The 18547-nt window shown below is 36.2% G+C and overlaps 1 protein-coding gene across 3 annotated transcripts; it reads left to right on the top strand.

Annotated features, from left to right (window-relative positions):
- Window positions 1-3082: 3082 nt before the first annotated feature.
- LOC145570670 (eukaryotic translation initiation factor 2 subunit beta-like) lies at window positions 3083-18396 on the top strand. 3 transcript variants are annotated; one of them, XM_081629812.1, is made up of 10 exons: window positions 3083-3408; window positions 3625-3692; window positions 14490-14577; window positions 14720-14772; window positions 14858-14912; window positions 15231-15322; window positions 16808-16953; window positions 17275-17417; window positions 17530-17615; window positions 17793-18396. In XM_081629812.1, exons 2-10 carry the CDS (start codon window positions 3639-3641, stop codon window positions 17868-17870), a joined length of 795 nt encoding a protein of 264 aa, XP_081485938.1. In that variant the 5' UTR covers window positions 3083-3408; window positions 3625-3638; the 3' UTR covers window positions 17871-18396. The 3 variants fall into 3 exon arrangements, with proteins under 3 accessions (XP_081485938.1, XP_081485937.1, XP_081485939.1); XM_081629811.1 differs by having other exon boundaries at window positions 3086-3408; window positions 15228-15322; XM_081629813.1 differs by lacking the exon at window positions 14490-14577 and having other exon boundaries at window positions 3100-3408; window positions 15228-15322.
- Window positions 18397-18547: the final 151 nt, after the last annotated feature.

The following is an 18547-nucleotide window of genomic DNA, read 5'->3' as shown; positions in this document are numbered from 1 at the left end:
GTATAATTTTGTATTTTCGTGTAATTAATTGTTTAGCTCTCTTTTTAATTTACTACTACTACTACTACTGCCTGCATTGCTGGGAGTGGGACCGGAGAAAGGGGAGGATTACAAGCTTTAGACTTTTGGTAGTAGTAGTAGTTAGTTTGTTTTATTTTATTTTTAAAATGAGCTGTGACTTTATATTATACAGCATTACAAGATTTTGTTTATATTCCTTTTTGTTGTTTATTTATATTTCGCCATCCTTCTCCTTCCTTTTGTAAATGGAAATCTGCGGAGAAGTTCGGTGTTTTTAATGTATAGGTCGAGTTTAATTAAGACTCATAATTATAATTGTTAATTTAGTTATAGTTTGGTTGGATAAATTCATTTACAAAGTTGTTTTTCCACGTTATTTAGATTTGTTCTGTATTTGTTATTTGATTAATTACATAAAGTAAAAATTATCACTACAAGTTGGATTAAGTAAACAAATTGTGAAGAATATATCAAACAACTTAGTAATTTCTTATATCAACCAAACAATCACTACTTGTGTGTTGTGTCACATGTAACTATTAACTTATCAATCAAAAATGTATAACTTAAAATGTATCCGTTGTTGAGCTTTTTACATTAAAATTATGACTAAAAAAATCGAAAATAGATACATTCAAAAAATTAAGGTTCTCATATATTGATGGAAATATTTAGTACTTTGACTCGTTGTGATAGATGTACTAAATAAAGTTAAAGATAAAACATGTTACGAGTAATAGTGAAAAGTTAAAACATGACAATAATTAAAGAAAAAAGAATTAAGACAAAAGGCAAATGTGATTAGATGAAGTAATCAAACATAAATTATTAAGACCAACAAGAACAAGTTGCTTGTACACCTAGGAAAGAAACAGCAAGTTGACGAAAATGACGAAAAGAGAAGGGGTTAAAGGTGGTAATTCCAGATTTGCCATTAATGTTAGTTTATGATTGATTTGATGCCTCTACTAATACGGAGTACTATAATAACGTCCCATTAGACAGAACGGCTGAAGCGCGTATTATGTTGTGGTACAGTCTTACGCGTTTTTTTTTTTTTTTTTTTTTTTTTAAATTCCTTTCCAATCATTTTATTGACTCAAATTTTTTGTTTTTTGAAGAACTATTAAAAGTGATTGCTAACTCAACAATTCATTAAATATTGGGTTAATTTATAAAAAATATTTAAGTTTATAACCTACAGTGTATTTGACAATAGGGATGGAGCTAATGACATTAATGGGCAAAACTATATTCTCCATTGTCTGATATAATTTGGGAATTAAATTGGGATAAGTAAGTTAGCGGTTATGATAACCAAGAACCCGAAGTCAAGCCCGAAGGATTTGAAGACTCTAGTGGAAGATATCCTTTCGTTGACTGAGAAACTTTCTTATTTCTGTTGTTGCTATGTTTCGAGGAGTGGTGTCTCTAAAGCCCATGACCTGGCCATTAGGGCTAGGAGGGGGGTTTAAGGGACTAATCTACTCTTTTTGTTCACCAGCTGTTAAAAAAAAAAAATTTGGGTTAAGTACTAAAATACTCAATTTTCATTACTAACCTTTATTTTTTAACAATGTTGTTGGTTTATCAAGGGATAAGATGGTATGTTCAAGTGCATATTGAGGGCATAATTAAAACTGCTAATCGAAGTATGTGACTAAGGGCTTGTTCACATTTACTTAATTTTAGTTCAGTTCAGTTCAGTTTTAATTAGTTCAGTTCATCTCCTAATTTCCTTCTCTCATAAAATATTCATTTCAACTCAGTTCAGTTAAGTTCAGCTCCAATCAGTTCAGTTCAGTTCAGTTCAGCTCCAATCAGTTCAGTTCAGCTCAGTTCAGTAAATGTGAATAGGCTCTAAATGACGTGCAATTGTCATATCTTCCCCCACTATAAAACACTTCACACGTACTCAACCAACACACTTCTCATATTTCTATCGAAGGTGATAATCATATTGTAATTTATATTTTGTAGGGTTAATACAATTGTTTAATGTCTATGGAAGCTTCATCTTTTGATAGATGGGCACCAACACTAGTGTTTAAAGGCTTTCTCAACATTCAAGTCTCATCATGTGTACTATGAACTATGAAGGAAATCGGGCAGCATATCATGTTGCTTCTCTAGGCTATTCTACTCCGATCCATCAGGATATCCACCCCTTTTTTTGGATATCATTAATTACTCCTAGATAGAAAATCATTTCAGGTACTAATATTTCACATGAAAAACACTCGTCTTATTAAGGTTAACCATTTACTCATATCTAATATATGTTTTTTTTACCAAAAAAAAAAAAAAAATGATGGCGAAGGCATTAGAATATTTATATACAGACATGCATGTTTGGAATTGTGATCAGCTAGCAAAAACATGGGGCGGTCCTATCGCCGCGTTGGTGATGTTGCCTTATCTAGGGTGTAAATGAACCAAGTTGCCTTTTGCTTGCCCTAACTCCTTTTTGACTTGTGTTGAATTTGTTTCATACAATAAATGACTTTGAAGTTATTTAATATAAATGCTTCTTTGTACCTCAATAATCGACCCAGGCAAATGTAACATGTATGTCAATACATGAATTTCATAATCGACCCAAGCAAATGTAACATGTATGTCAATACATGAATTTGACCTACAACCCCTTCATATTAATAATAAAGTTTTTTTTTTTTTTTTTTTATTTTTTATTTTTTTATTTTTTATCATGAACCACCTTTTTAATTGGAGGCTCTTTAGGATCAAACTGGAGACGTTTTGGGGTGGGGATTCCCTTACACTTCCCTGCACTCCCAAAAACTTAACTCGCTAATTCGGGTCAGATGAACTTGTGAGAGGTTCCGGCTCAATAAAACATTTGTTCTTACCTTAAAAAAAAATTTTAAAAAAAACTCTACTAGATTATTTTGATACGAGTTAATTTTTGACACCTTTATTAGGGCCTGATCTAATTTGCTGAATTGAGTTAAACTGAACTGAACTGACCGAAGCTAAGTTGAACTGAATAGAGCTGAATGAATTGTTTATGAGAGAAGGAAATTGGAAATTGAACTGAACTGAGCTGAAATCGAATGGAAGAGAATTGACCGTTAGTCTTTTGATTCCAATCATCAACATTAGCAACCAAAATATTGGAAAACCACTTTTTTTTTTTTTTTTTTTTTTTTTTTTTTTTTTGACACACACAATTGGAAAAATCACATTAGAACAAGCAGGGCGAATAGTAACTAACTAATCAAACTACCAATCTTCCATTAGTCCATTTCTAAACAAGTTCCATTAGTTAGATGTTCCTCCATTTGTGTCAAAAATTCGTAGACTAGTCGCCAAGTATTCCATACTTATTGAGCCACTGCCGCATTTATTTAATTTGGCATTCTCAAGGTCAGAATTTCGCCATTTCAATTCACTATTGCTTAGATTAATTTTTAGGGTTTAAGCCTACCAACTTACTAATGTATTTCAATTCGGTTGAGTATTTTGTAACTTCGTAATTCCGTATTAATTTCATTTACATGCTCATTAATTAAATTAAAATTTTGAACTGTAATTTCATATGAGTTATTAGTTTTTGCTGAAAGTTTGATTAATTTCTTGTAGATTTTGGTTGAAACATGACTGATGAAACCTCATTACAACAAGCAATGTCGGATTTACATATACCCGAAGTGAGTACCATTAATTTTTATTATTTTTGTTATATATACTGTATGTAAAAGGGTTTTTATTGCGGATTCATTTTGTGGCTTGGGGTAATGCTGAATACTAGATACTTCGTACTAAATTGGAGTTAGCTGTGGCCTTGACTAATGGCAAACTTTACTTTATCCAACAATGATTGAAACGCGTTGTCGATTATAATGTACACACTGAAACAGACAGCTATTCACTTGTAAAGTTGATGCCTTTGAAATTTGAATGTGGTAATTTACAGTTGTTTGCATGATCATATGGATTTACTATTTTTAGGATGCCTGAGAAAAGATGTCTTTTTTGTTTTGGATACATATTTTTTTCCCATTATTTCGTTACCTTGATTAAATGTTTGAGATTTGGGAGCACGAGAACGTACTATTCAAGTAAAATGAACTGTCTTTTTGTGAAATTATGTATGTTTTGTTCTTAGTTATGTGGAGTTGGGTTAATATGACAATTATTTTTGGATGGAGGGAGTATTAAGGATCAACATGACAGTTTGGAAATCAGGAAAAGGGACTGATGATTTTGATTGGTAAGCTGACTTGAGGATTGGATTTTAGTAGTGTCAAAAGGCTTTGCTGATGATTATGGAGTCTGGCGCGGAGTCATTGACAAATATGTTATCCTCATAGGAAGGTGAAGTCTGTTTTCTGCTAATGTGAATCAGTTTCAAGCCGCCAATATCTATATCTGCTCTTCTGTTGTGGCAGATACTGTGTCAAATACTAGTTACTGTACAGGATTGTAAGTCTGTAAGATGTTTTGGGAATGAGCAAGTCTGTAAGATGTTTTGGGAATGAAATATTTTGTGTGTCAAAAACAGGTGAAAGTGTCTTAAATAGGCTGCTTGATTTTATCGCCTCAGCCTCAGGCTCTCAATTGAGTGTCATCCAATTGCTTTACCCTTTCAAACCACTTTCTTGGATGTGCAAACTTGGATTGTGGTTCTTTTGAGCCTCAGTTATCATTGATGCAGCTTTACATTTAGCGAATTACTTATAAGTGGTTTTTCCAAGTTATGGAAAATACTCTTACAATCACAATCACTCCCACCGGCCACCAAGCGTAAAACTATTGAGGGAAGGGGGAATATGAGGATGGGTATCTGACACTTCTGGTGGTGCTTCTTGGGTTCTGAGGTGCATGGGCGTAGAATCGGAAGTGCAAAGTGCTCCCCAGCATAGGGCCCCGATACTAGAGGGCCTATTTTTTTTTTTTCAATTCTTATTCCTCATTTCCTCACTCACCCTCATCCCGAACGCACCACCCTCTTTCTCACTCAATAAAGTCCGAAACCCTAACCCCTACAATCATCAAATTCTTCCCTAGATCATCAAAACTTCATCAAAAATCATCTATTTACATCTCAATTTTCATTCCTTTCATCAAAATTCATACTACCTTCTTCAAAAATCGCCATACCCATTCTCTCTCCTCCATTGAAGCAATTTGGGGATTTTCGAGTAGGTGGTTTTTGTGCTCAAATTTGATTTATTCTTGCTTCTAGTATGGTATAATCACTTTCTCAACTCTTATTTTGCATTTTTACATCATTTAGTAGCTTGAAATTGATTATACTTGATTGTGAATAGTGGTAGTATGGTTTTTGTTGAATATGATGATTGATTGTGTGATTTTGATGATTATTATTGTTGTTTTGTTGATTGATTTTGGCTTACATTGTGTTGTTGATTGTTTTTGAAGCTTGATTGGTGCATTTTGTGGTGATTGTGAGAAGTTGGAGTTTTGGAAATTTGGTAGTAAGGTGGTGTTTGTGTGGTTGGTTTGATTGTTTAAGGTGTTGTGAATTTTGGTGTTGGAGGTGTGCTTGTGGTGTTTTGTGGAGTGGAGTTGCTGATTGAATTTGGTTGATAATCTTGATAGAGGCAACATGTCTAAGTTCATGCGATCTCTCACTTCTAAGAAGAGAAAGACCAATATCACAATAGAAGAGCCATCTACGAACCCCTCAACTTCCCAAACACAAGAACCAACTCCATTGCCCAAAATCAAAATCCAAGACCCAATCCACAAAGCTCGTTATGCCACCCTCAAGAAGAAACGATCTCTTGAACCCTCTCGGCACTATCATCAAAATGATATGGTTAAATTGGGGATTGATGAGGACTTATGGGAGTTGTTTCGCAACCTCCGCATTGGCACTTTTGTGAACAAGTGCTACCGGACATATGATGAGCCTACCATGGAATTTTTGGCTACTGTATCTTGTGCGGCGTTCGATGAGAATGACACCGGGTTTTCAACTTTTCAACATTCATCACACCATCTTTCACGCCGAATTCAATGCGGCACTTGATTTCAATCCGGTCCCGAGTTCTTTTTCAAGGATGAGTACCACCAAGATGTTTGGTGGATGATATCTCGGGGGAAGGCGAGTTCGTTACTCGATAATCGATATGCCTCCATAAGCAAAGTGTTCCAACCATGTCTCCGGGTTCCACATAGGCTTTCGGGATATTCGGTAATCCCAAAGCAAGAGTTGGGGAAAATGAGTCAAATGGAGCTCAAAATTATTTGGTTGGCTATTAGAGAGGAGTACTGAGGAAGATTGAATTTGGGGCTCATGTTCTTAAGATATTGCAAGGGTTTACAAGATAGGGAGTCCTGAGAGATCCCTTGTGGAAGCATGGTCACGAGGCTTAACCTTCATCTTGATCGCTTCCGACCCTCTTGTACCCCGGTAGGGGATTTGAGCACCCTATACCTTGATATTGCACAATTGAAGCAAGTGCAATTTTTGGCTAAAGATAATAATGGTGTTCGATTGGTTAAGGGAGAACAAACATCAGTGTTATCTTCCTAACCCTTCCTTGACTTCACATCTTCGGGAGGTGCCTAATGTATGGCGCATCCCCACAAGCGACCGCCTCCCATATGATGATGATGAGATGGAGGTGGAACATCAACAACAACAACAAGATCCACAACAACACCAATTTGCTAACCCGGATATGGATGCGTTGAGTGCTCAAATGAAGGGAATGCAAATAAGATTGGAAGGAATGTATAACCAAGACTTTGAGACAATATTTCATCAAATGAGGGGCATTTCCGAGATGCAACAAGGTATGTTCCTACAACAACAATAACTCTTTGATGCTAGTGTTAACCGTGGGGAGATCTTCCCCGCGGTTAACTATCCATATTTTCCACCCCATCATGGTCCCGTACCATCGAGAGGGGGTGATGGGGTACCCACATACCCATATTGGCAAGGACCCCAAGGGTCCAACACCGAGACTCACTCATTTCCTGATGAGCACGGTAACTACGATTACTGTGTTCCCGGTGGGAGCGATTGTAGGGGTGATCCTAACTACCCCTATGTCCACCCCGATTATCCACTACCACTTGCTTTGCCCCAGCAATATACTCCCTTAGCCCCTTGGAAACAAGATAACTTTGAGGGGCACTATGGTTGGCCACCTGGCTACACAGGGGGACGGGATCTTTATGGTTCCCCATCCGGGTTCTCCTATGATAGGGATTTGGTTTTACGGAACAAAAATATTTATATTAGGGATAACACAAACATTTGTGACAATATATGATCCTGGGATGTATTCCCTAACATAATGATCATATATGGTTCCAAACGACATTATATGATCCTGGGATGTATTCCCTAATATCTTAAGACTTTTAGACATCGAGTTCCGAAACCTCCAAAATTGTTCAAAAAGCGTGGATAATAGCCTTCAATTTTGGAAAATTTTCACTTTTTTTGGCCCAAAAGTAAAAATTGCCGAAATGTTTACCATGGACCTAATACCCTCCGGGAGTCCAATTGGCTGGATGGAACCATCCAATTTGCCTTTAAGCATCTAATTTACTCGTTTACACCTTGCACCGATTTCATAAACACAAGCCTACCACGGACATTTATGACAACATATAATGATCATATATGGTTCCAAACGACATTATATGATCCTAGTTTCCCTAATATCTTAAGACTTTTTAACATCGAGTCCCGAAACCTCCAAAATTGTTCAAAAAGCGTGGATAATAGCCTTCAATTTTGGAAAATTTTGACTTTTTATGGCCCGAAAAAAAAATGCCGAAATGTTTACCATGGACCCTAATACCCTCCGGGAGTCCAATTGGATGGATGGAACCATCCAATTTGCCTTTAAGCATCTATCCAATTTACTCGTTTACAACTTGCACCGATTTCATAAAAAGAAGCCTACCACGGACATTTATGCAACGTATAATGATCATATACGGTTCCAAACGACATTATATGATTATGGGATGTATTCCCTGGTATCTTAAGACTTATTGACACCGGGTCCTGAAAAATCACAAATTAATCAAAAAGCGTGGATAATAGCCTTTAATTTTGGAAATTATTGACTTTTTTTGGCCCGAAAATATAAATTGCCGAATTGTTTACCATGGACCCTAATACCCTCCGAGAATCCAATTTGATGGACGAAACCATCCAATTTGCCTCAAAGCATCTAATTTACTCGTTTACAACTTGCACCGGTTTCATAAACACAAGCCTTCCACAGACATTTATGACAACATATAATGATCATATATGGTTCGAAACAACATTATATGATCCTGGGATGTATTCCCTAGTATCTTAAGACTTTTTGACACCGGGTTTCGAAACCTCCAAAAATGTTCAAAAAGCGTGGATAATAGCCTTTAATTTTGGAAATATTTGATTATTTTTGGCCCGAAAATAAAAATTGTCGAAATGTTTACCATGAACCCTAATACCCTCCAGGAGTCCAATTGGATGGATGGAACCATCTAATTTGCCTTTAAGCATCTATCCAATTTACTCGTTTACAACTTGCACCGATTTCATAAAAGAAAGCCTACCACAGACATTTATGCAACGTATAATGATCATATATGGTTGCAAACGACATTATATGATCATGGGATGTATTCCCTGGTATCTTAAGACTTATTGACCGAAACATCCAAAATTGTTCAAAAAGCGTGGATAATAGCCTTTCAATTTTGGAAATTTTTGACTTTTTTTAGCCCGAAAATAAAAATTGTCGAAATGTTTACCATGAACCCTAATACCCTCCAGGAGTCCAATTGGATGGATGGAACCATCTAATTTGCCTTTAAGCATCTATCCAATTTACTCGTTTACAACTTGCACCGATTTCATAAAAGAAAGCCTACCACAGACATTTATGCAACGTATAATGATCATATATGGTTGCAAACGACATTATATGATCATGGGATGTATTCCCTGGTATCTTAAGACTTATTGACCGAAACATCCAAAATTGTTCAAAAAGCGTGGATAATAGCCTTTCAATTTTGGAAATTTTTGACTTTTTTTAGCCCGAAAATATAAATTGCCGAATTGTTTACCATGGACCCTAATACCCTCCGCGAGTCCAATTGGATGGACGGAATCATCCAATTTGCCTTAAAGCATCTAATTTACTCGTTTACAACTTGCACCGATTTCATAAACACAAGGCTTCCACAGACATTTATGACAACATATAATGATCATATATGGTTCCAAACGACATTATATGATCCTGGGATGTATTCCCTAGTATCTTAAGACTTTTTGACACCGGGTCCCGAAACTTCCAAAATTGTTCAAAATGCGTGGATAATAGCCCTCAATTTTGGAAATTTTTTAACTTTTTTTGGCCCGAAAATAAAAATTGCCGAAATGTTTACCATGGACCCTAATAGCCTTTAGGAATCCAATTGGATGGATGGAACCATCCAATTTGTCTTTAAGCATCTTATTTACTCGTTTACAACTTGCACCGGTTTTATAAACACAAGCCTTCCACGGACATTTATAACAACATATAATGATCATATATGGCTCCAAACGACATTATATGATCCTGGGATGTATTCCCTCGTATCTTAAGACTTTTTGACATCGGGTCCCGAAACCTTCAAAATTGCTCAAAAAGCGTGGATATTAGCCTTCAATTTTGGAAAATTTGGACTTTTTTTGGCCCGAAAGTAAAAATTGCCGAAATGTTTACCATGGACCCTAATACCCTCCAGGAGTCCAATTGGATAGATGGAACTATCCAATCTGCCTTTAAGCATCTAATTTACTCGTTTACAACCTGCACCGATTTCATAAACAGTAGCCTACCACGGACATTTATGACAACATATAATGATCATATATTGTTCCAAACGAAATTATATGATACTGGGATTAGTATCTTAAGACTTTTTGACACCGGGTCCCGAAACTTCCAAAATTATTCATAAAGCGTGGATAATAGCCTTCAATTTTGGAAATTTTTGACTTTTTTTGGCCCGAAAATAAAAATTGCCGAAATGTTTACTATGGACCCTAATACCCCCCGGGAGTCTAATTGGATGGATGGAACCATCCAATTTGTCTTTAAACATCTTATTTACTCGTTTACAACTTGCATCGATTTCATAAATACAAGCCTACCACGGACATTTATGAAAACATATAATAATCATATATGGTTCCAAACGACATTATATGATCCTGGGATGTATTCCTTAGTATCTTAAGACTTTTTTACACCGAGACCCGAAAACTCCAAAATTGTTCAAAAAGCCTTTAATTTTGGAATTTTTTGACTTTTTTTGGCCCGAAAGTAAAAATTGCCGAAATATTTACCATGGACCCTAATACCCTCCGGGAGTCAAATTGGATGGATGGAACCATCCAATTTGCCTTTAAGCATCTAATTTACTCATTTACAACAGATTCCTACCACTGACATTTAAGACAACATATAATGATCATATATGGTTCCGAATGACATTATATGATCTTGGGGTGTATTCCCAAGTATCTTAAGACTTTTTTACACCGGGTCTCGAAACCTCCAAAATTGTTCAAAAAGCGTGAATAATAGCCTTCAATTTTGGAAATTTTTGATTTTTTTTTTGCCTGAAAATAAAAATTGCAGAAATGTTTACCATGACCCCTAATACTCTCCGGGAGTCCAATTGGATGGATGGAACCATCCTATTTGCCTTTAAGAATCTATCCAATTTACCCGTTTACAACTTGCATCGATTTCATAAAAAGAAGTTTAACACGGACATTTATGCAACATATAATGATCATACATGGTTCCAAACGACATTATATGTTCCCGGGATGTATTCCCTCGTATCTTAAGACTTTTTGACACCGGGTCCCGAAACATTCAAAATTGTTCAAAAAACGTGGATAATAGCCTTTGATTTTGGAAATTTTTGACGTCTTTTGGCCCAGAAATAAAAATTGCTGAATTGTTTACCATGGACCCTAATACCCTCCGCAAGTCCAATTGGATGGACGGAACCATCCAAATTGCCTTAAAGCATCTAATTTACTCGTTTACAACTTGCACCGATTTCATAAACACAAGTCTACCACAGACATTTATGACAACATATAATGATCACATATGGTTCCAAACGAAATTATATGATACTGGGATGTATTCCCTAGTACCTTAAAACTTTTCGACTCCGGGTTTCGAAACCTCCAAAATTGTTCACAAAACGTGGATAATATCCTTCAATTATGAAAATTTTTGACTTTTTTTTTTCTACCCAGAAATAAAAATTGACGAAATGTTTACCATGGACCCTAATACCCTCCGGGAGTCCAATTGAATGGATGGAACCATCCAATTTGCCTTTAAGCATCTTATTTACTCGTTTACAACTTGTACCGATTTCATAAACACAAGCATACCACGGACATTTATGACAACTTATAATGATCATATATGGTTCCAAACGACATTATATGATCCCGGGATGTATTCCCTAGTATCTTGAGACTTTTTGACACCGGGTCCCGAAACTTTCAAAATTGTTCAAAAAGCGTGGATAACAGCCTTTCAATTTCGGAAATTTTTGACTTTTTTTTGCCCGAAAGTAAAAATTGCCGAAATGTTTTCCATGGACCCTAATACCCTCCGAGAGTCCAATTGGATGGATGGAACCATCCAATTTGCCTTTAAGCATCTAATTACTCGTTTACAACTTGCATCGATTTCATAAACACAAGCCTACTACGGACATTTATGACAACATATAATAATCATATATGGTTCCAAACGACATTATATGATCCTAGGATGTATTCCCTAGTATCTTAAGAGTTTTTGACACCGGGTCCCGAAACCTAAAAAATTGTTCAAAAAGCGTGGATAATAATAGCCTTCAATTTTGGAAATTTTTGACTTTTTTTGGCCCGAAAATAAAAATTGCCGAAAAGTTTACCATGGACCCTAATATCCTCCGGGAGTCCAATAAGATGGATGGAACCATACAATTTGCCTTTAAGCATCTAATTTACTCGTTTACAACTTGTATCGATTTCATAAATAGAAGCTTACCACGGACATTTAAGACAACATATAATGATCATATATGGTTCCAAATGACATTATATGATCCTGGGATGTATTCCCTAGTATCTTAAGACTTTTTGACACCGGGTCCCGAAACCTCTAAAATTGTTCAAAAAGCGTGGATAAAAGCCTTCAATTTTGGAAATTTTTTACTTTTTTTGGCCCGAAAATAAATACTGCCGAAATGTTTACCATGAACCCTAACACCCTCCGCGAGTCCAATTGGATGGATGGAACCATACAATTTGCCTTTAAGCATCTATCCAATTTAGTCGTTTACAACTTGCACCGATTTCATAAAAGAAGCCTACCACGGACATTTATGCAACATATAATGATCATATATGGTTCCAAACGACATTATATGATCCTGGGTTGTATTCCTAGTATCTTAAGACTTTTTGACACCGGGTCCCGAAACCTCCAAAATTGTTCAAAAAGCTTGGATAATAGCTTTTTATTTTTGAAATTTTTGACTTTTTTTGGCCTGGAAATAAAAATTGCCGAATTGTTTACCATGGACCCTTATACCCTCCGCGAGTCCAATTGGATGGATGGAACCATCCAATTTGCCTTAAAGCATCTAATTTACTCGTTTACATCTTGCACCGATTTCATAAACACAAGCCTACCACGGACATTTATGACAACATATAATGATCATATATATGTCCAAACGACATTATATGACCCTGCTTAGGTGCATAGCTAAGGTGATTGTGGGAAGGAAAGGCTGTTTATGTTGGTGATGAGGAATGGACATTGTTCACTGAGGCCATGTAAGTGGTTGGATCCATCCACATTTCTTTTAAGTGACTGACTAATGACCGTGCTCAATTCCAATCAACACTATATGACCTCGTGATGCCTAGTTGGTGGTTGAAACCTTCTGTTGCAGCTCTTAATTCTTAACTAAAAATGCAATTTAATTTCAAAATTGCCACATACCTGAACTTACTTATTTTTGGGACTTTATTGACTTATTGGTAGACTTATTATTGTTTCCAAACTGACTTATATGACCTCGAGGGACATCCCACACATTCACTTTAATTTTTGGAAAATTTCCCGAATTTTGTCCAATAGTGTGGATAATTAGCCTTTAATTTTGGACAATTTTCAACTTTTTTGAAATTAATATAGAAAGAGGCGGAAATACTTCCCATGGACCCCACGATACCTTGAGAGGCTATATGAGTGGTTGGAACCATCGACATTGCATTTAATCTTGTTTCTCCCTTTGCCACCACGATCTTATATGGGACCGATCAATGGTTGTATATGGTTTCAGACAATATTATATGACCTTGAGAAGTCGAGATGCCAAGTTGGTTTTTGAAACGATCTCTTGCATTTCTTAACTACCAATGCAACATAATTTTGAACCAAACTCATTCTCGCAATTTTATAGATTTATTGGTAGGCTAATAGGCTTGTTATTGAAAAATCACCTTATATGGCCCTAGGAGACACCCCACACATTTACTTAAAATTTTTTAAAATTTTTAAAATTTTGTTCAAAGGTGTGGATTATAGTCTTCAGTTTTGGACCATTTTTTATTCTGTTGGATTCGAAAATAAAAGAGGCCATGGTGCTTCCCATGGACCCCACAAGGCCACAATACCCCGGGAAAATGTGTTGGTGGTTGTAACCGTCCACTTTGCCTATCAAATTGTCAATTTAGACATTTACGTACAAGTCTCCCTTAATTAACTCAAGGCCACCACGAGCCTATATGCTATCAATTAATGGTTGTATGTGGTTCCTAAACAACATTATAAGACCTCGGGATGCGTCTCATACCATCCTGTGAGTTTTCAACACCGGAAAACCCCCCTTTGCCTTATTGTGCCTTGTGCCTTTACAAACACTGACTTCCACTGAAATGGAATTCTGTAGAGAGGGTGGGAAGAACATGACTAATTCTAAGGGTATCCATGAGATTATTTCACACTTATCACTGGACTATGGACTGGGGTATATAGAGGTTGTAATGGATGGATGAAAACACAAAAGGATAAATTGTACAAGATCTTGTTTCTCCCTTTGCACCATTTTACATGATGCCTTTGGCTTAAAGATTAAGAATAGAGGAACAAGAGAGTAAAAGAGAGAGTGGTTTGGACTGAGAAATAATAAGGCAGAAATAACAAGGCGGAGTTTACTTGAAATTTGAAACGGTTTGTGACTTTGTGTGCAACTAATATAGGACTATATATAAAGACAATGTGTGAATCATGTGGAACAGGGGGAGTAATGTTTCAAAGAAATTAAATAATTGATGGACTTGAGGAGAAGAGTTAAACCAGTAAACATATTGATTAAGTAGTTCTTCTTACATTGTGTTACTTTATGACTATAATTCCACAATACAGATTGTGCCTTTTGACCCAACCAAGAAGAAGAAGAAGAAGAAGAAAGTTGCCATCCAACATAATGTGGAGAGAGATGATTTGTCGCGATGTCAGTAAAAACCTTCACGAGATTTACATCTTTTCCTGATTATTCAGCACATTTGTTTGTGAAGTTTGGTTTCATGGATTTCACGTCTCTAGGCACTCACTATCAGTAATATTCTGCATGACTATCATTTTCTTTGTTTCAGTGAATGAAGGTGGAAGAAATTTGTTTCTTGGTTTAACAGAGAACAGAGGATCAGTAAGTTTAAAATTTGTACTTAGCTTTTAAAAAGATCTAGCTGCTATCAAACATTGTTGATTGATGAAGATATTGTCAATTGCAGGTAGGAACCAGTAAATTGCTTAGCTATGATTCTGATGCTGCAGGAGCCATGTATGGTAAACTTAGCCTTCCTGTACTAGTGTTTCGCTTTAAAATGTTTCAGAGGATCTCAGATTTATTTTATTTGGGATTCATGGGTGGCACCATAGCTACTAATATTTTAACCTTAAGGTAGTAGTGCACAGTGTTTTCTATAATAGTATATGCGCGTGATCCTAAGGCTTGAATTCTCTTTAGCTCTTGGCAAGCAGATTGCTTATTATGAGTTTTCCTATTGCAGAAAGTTTTCAATGTTCATTTGCATTTTTTTCTACTTATCACAAGAAAGGTAGTTTTGGCTTTGTAAAACTAAACATTTTTTTCCTTTTCAGTAGATCTTGGCGAGGAGGATGAGGAAGAAGATTTGGTTATTCAAGAATCTGGGTACCCTTTGGAAGGAAATGAATGTGATTATGAGTATAAAGAGGTACTCCTTTTAGCACTTTTATGCTAGAATATTATGATCATGGTTTTGTTGGAAGAGCTTTTGTCTATCACTGTTCTACTAGGATCTTAAGTAATTAGTTGATTCAAGGATTCTTGGATGTTCAATTTAGATCAAGAAAGTCTGCTTTATTATTGCACTTGTGCTATTCACCAATATCAAATATGTATATTACAGGCCTAATGTAATGGACTCAGACCACTACCTTACTAAAAACAACAGAAATATAGAGAACAGAACAAATGAGGAAGAAAGCTTCGAGCTTGATTATATTTAACAATGGCAGCAATAAGTTTCACACATAAGTAGGTTTAGCCTACAACTCTCCACGTTAGTAGGTTTAGCCTACAACTCTCAGTAGTGGGTTTAGCCCACAACACTCGGAGAATAACTCTAATACAAAAATGCCTGCCAGCTTTTGTGATGGATCACCATACGAAGGTCAACAGTCAAGAAGCGGCAACCGATGAGAAGGGGACATCAGAAGCAAAGAAAAGGGAGACTTGAGTCAGCAAGCAACAAAAAGCAAAGTGACAAAACTCATTAAGGAGAAGTTAGGGAAAGCAAGCAACAAGCAGTAGCAATGTCTTAGGTTGGTTTAGCTATTTTGGTTAAGTAGTCACATGAAGGCTAATTGTTCCTTAGAAGCTTGAGTATAAATGTACTAGTAAGCTTAGTAGTTGAATTATCCAGAAATTAAGTGAGTTCAGTGAGTTCTTCATGAGAGTAGTAGCCTCAAGCTACCTCGAGATCTATAGCCTAAAGCTATAGTTATCCTTCTTAATTTGTATTCCCAAATCATTAGCTATTAATTACTTAAGCTTTAAGCCTTAAATTACTATTCTTTGTGTTAATCTTGGGGTCGGAAATCTGGTCTATAACAGCTTTCCCCCTCTTTCATTTATATACACAAGTTCCCAGACTGATTTGTGGCTGATGATTGCATTTGGTCTTCACATGCTCTGCTCTTTTGTCCCTATGTGCTGCCACTCATTCCCTTGCCTAATGCTCACAGCCTGCTGCTGTATTGGTGCCTTGGTGCCTGCTTTCTTCTTCCTTCTGACGTACGGGAGGATCACAGGTGTCTGTTTCACTACATCTAATCTTTCGAGTGTACATTTCGCTGGTATATTGCATTATAGTGAAGACTTTGGCAAGATAATAATAGCTTCAAACTTTGTAAACTACAAGCAATATACCAAGGGAGCTTCCTTGTAGATATGTATAGCACTCGTACCCTGGTAGATATTTGTTCATCAAATAAGCTTGCAGTTTCACTCAGCTAGCCGGCCTGTCTTCATTGTGTATTTCTCAGTTCTGAATCAGTTTGTTCTAGTATTTGCGAGCCACAATCTCAACAATGTTTTACTTGTGATTGCCTTTTGCTTTTGTAAAATTCTTTTTCCATCAATGCCTATAGATTTTATTCACGATTTCGTAGATAATCATGTGTTTACTGAATTGCAGCTGCTACAACGAGTGTATAGTTTTCTACTGGAACAAAATCCTCAGCTTGCTGAAGATAAGCGAAGGTCAGTTTTAAGGCCACCAATAATTTTCTCAGAAGGCTCCACACAGACAGTCTTTGTCAATATCATGGATCTATGTAAAACGTAAGTCTTCAACCACTATGGAGTACTTAACACATCGTATAAAAGATGGGTTTATGCTGTAATGTTTTATTGTCACAATGGTTATTTCAGTTGACTGATTACAGCTATTCTAATCCCTGCTAGATTGTAGAAATTTATTATTTGCTCCTCCCCTGCCCAAGAGACTCATTTGCCCCTGATGATATTGGTCTTGAAATGTTGTCACGTTTGACATTGTCAATGTGATCATGCAATCTCAAGTTGCTATTTGTCTTTTCCCATCAATAACCTATATTTTTAAAAAGAGAGTGCTTATTTTGATTATATTTTTGGTATTTTCAGGATGCATAGGCAACCGGAACAACTTATAAATTTCCTGTTAATCGAACTGGGCACTAGTGGATCATTAGATGAGGATAACAAATTGATAATTAGGGGAAGATTTGCTCCTAAAAGTTTAGAAGATTTATTGGAAAGATATATCAGTGAGTCCTATCATTTATACATGATATTTGAGATTATTGACTATGACACTCTTACAAACCTAATTGTTCTGTTTGTGGATTTATTGTTGATGCATTTGCTCCTTACTTACAGATGAATATGTCCTTTGCAATATTTGTAGAACTCCAGACACAATTCTTTCAAAAGAAAACCACATTTTCCTCCTCCAGTGTGAGCTGGTAAGCTTCCCTTTTTTTTTGGTTTCTTAGGATATAATGCGACAACCGCTCCCTTGATCTCTCAGACAATTTCTTTTGTCGGCTGTTGCTGTATAGCTGGTTTGACTTGTGATTCTGATCATTAGAGTAATATTTGCTCTGTTCTCTCTATTGATGCCATAATTTATATATTTACAGTGTGGTTCTGAACGATCTGTGGCTCCCATAGGAGCTGGTTATGGTACTCGTTCAGAGCGTAGGAAAACTGGACCATAAACTGCAGTGATTATTTTCTGCAGTTTGCAGCAGTTGCGTATATTACTTTTTCCTGTTCACCTGAAGCTATGATTTCATCCCTTTGAATACAATTTAAATGCACTGGTTTGGGATTAAGAAAGTGAGCACTTTGGAAGGTTGAAATACAAGAGCTTGCGACATTATCCAGGTCTGCAAGATTGCATCATACAAAGGCCTCAAGATGAGCATCTTAAACAGTTTTCCCTGGCTGTAATCGATTCCTCTGGGTTCCGTTTGCAAGAAAAGTTTTTGTTTAAAACACTGACTCAAGAAACAATCCTATATTATCTTGCCAATTTCAATGAAGAGCATCATCCGAGTACTATTTTGCTACTCTTAATGGTGCTATCATTTATGCTAATTTAGAGCTGTATAATAGATATTGCATTCACCTAAATCTAGATACACTCGGGTGCATAATAGATATTGCAGTTTTGGTGTCATGTATTGGCTTCATCTCCATTTCTTCAACCTCTATTGTCTCCCATACTCTTGCTGTAGACTTGTCGCTGGCCTTATATATTTTGAAGTATTAATTTTGAATGAGTTGTACAATTAGCAGCTCAATTTAGTACTTCTTATTTTTGAAATCTTAAAAGATTGAACTGAACAAAAAAATGGATATTGAGGTTTACGTTGCACTCTGTGTGATGATG

This window comes from Chenopodium album, chromosome 12 (assembly GCF_948465745.1).
Source record: "Chenopodium album chromosome 12, dcCheAlbu1.1, whole genome shotgun sequence".
In the NCBI taxonomy this organism is placed as follows: Eukaryota; Viridiplantae; Streptophyta; class Magnoliopsida; order Caryophyllales; family Amaranthaceae; genus Chenopodium; species Chenopodium album.
Note: the sequence above shows the minus strand (reverse complement) of the source record. Positions and strands in the feature narration are given on the sequence as shown.

Coding starts and splice junctions, on each gene's coding strand:
- LOC145570670 (XM_081629811.1), top strand. CDS start 3,639: ATGACTGATGAAACCTCATTACAACAAGCAATGTCGGATTTACATATA. Junction 15,323..16,807: donor GTGATTATGAGTATAAAGAG/GTACTCCTTTTA, acceptor ACTGAATTGCAG/CTGCTACAACGAGTGTATAG. Junction 17,418..17,529: donor TTTATTGGAAAGATATATCA/GTGAGTCCTATC, acceptor CCTTACTTACAG/ATGAATATGTCCTTTGCAAT.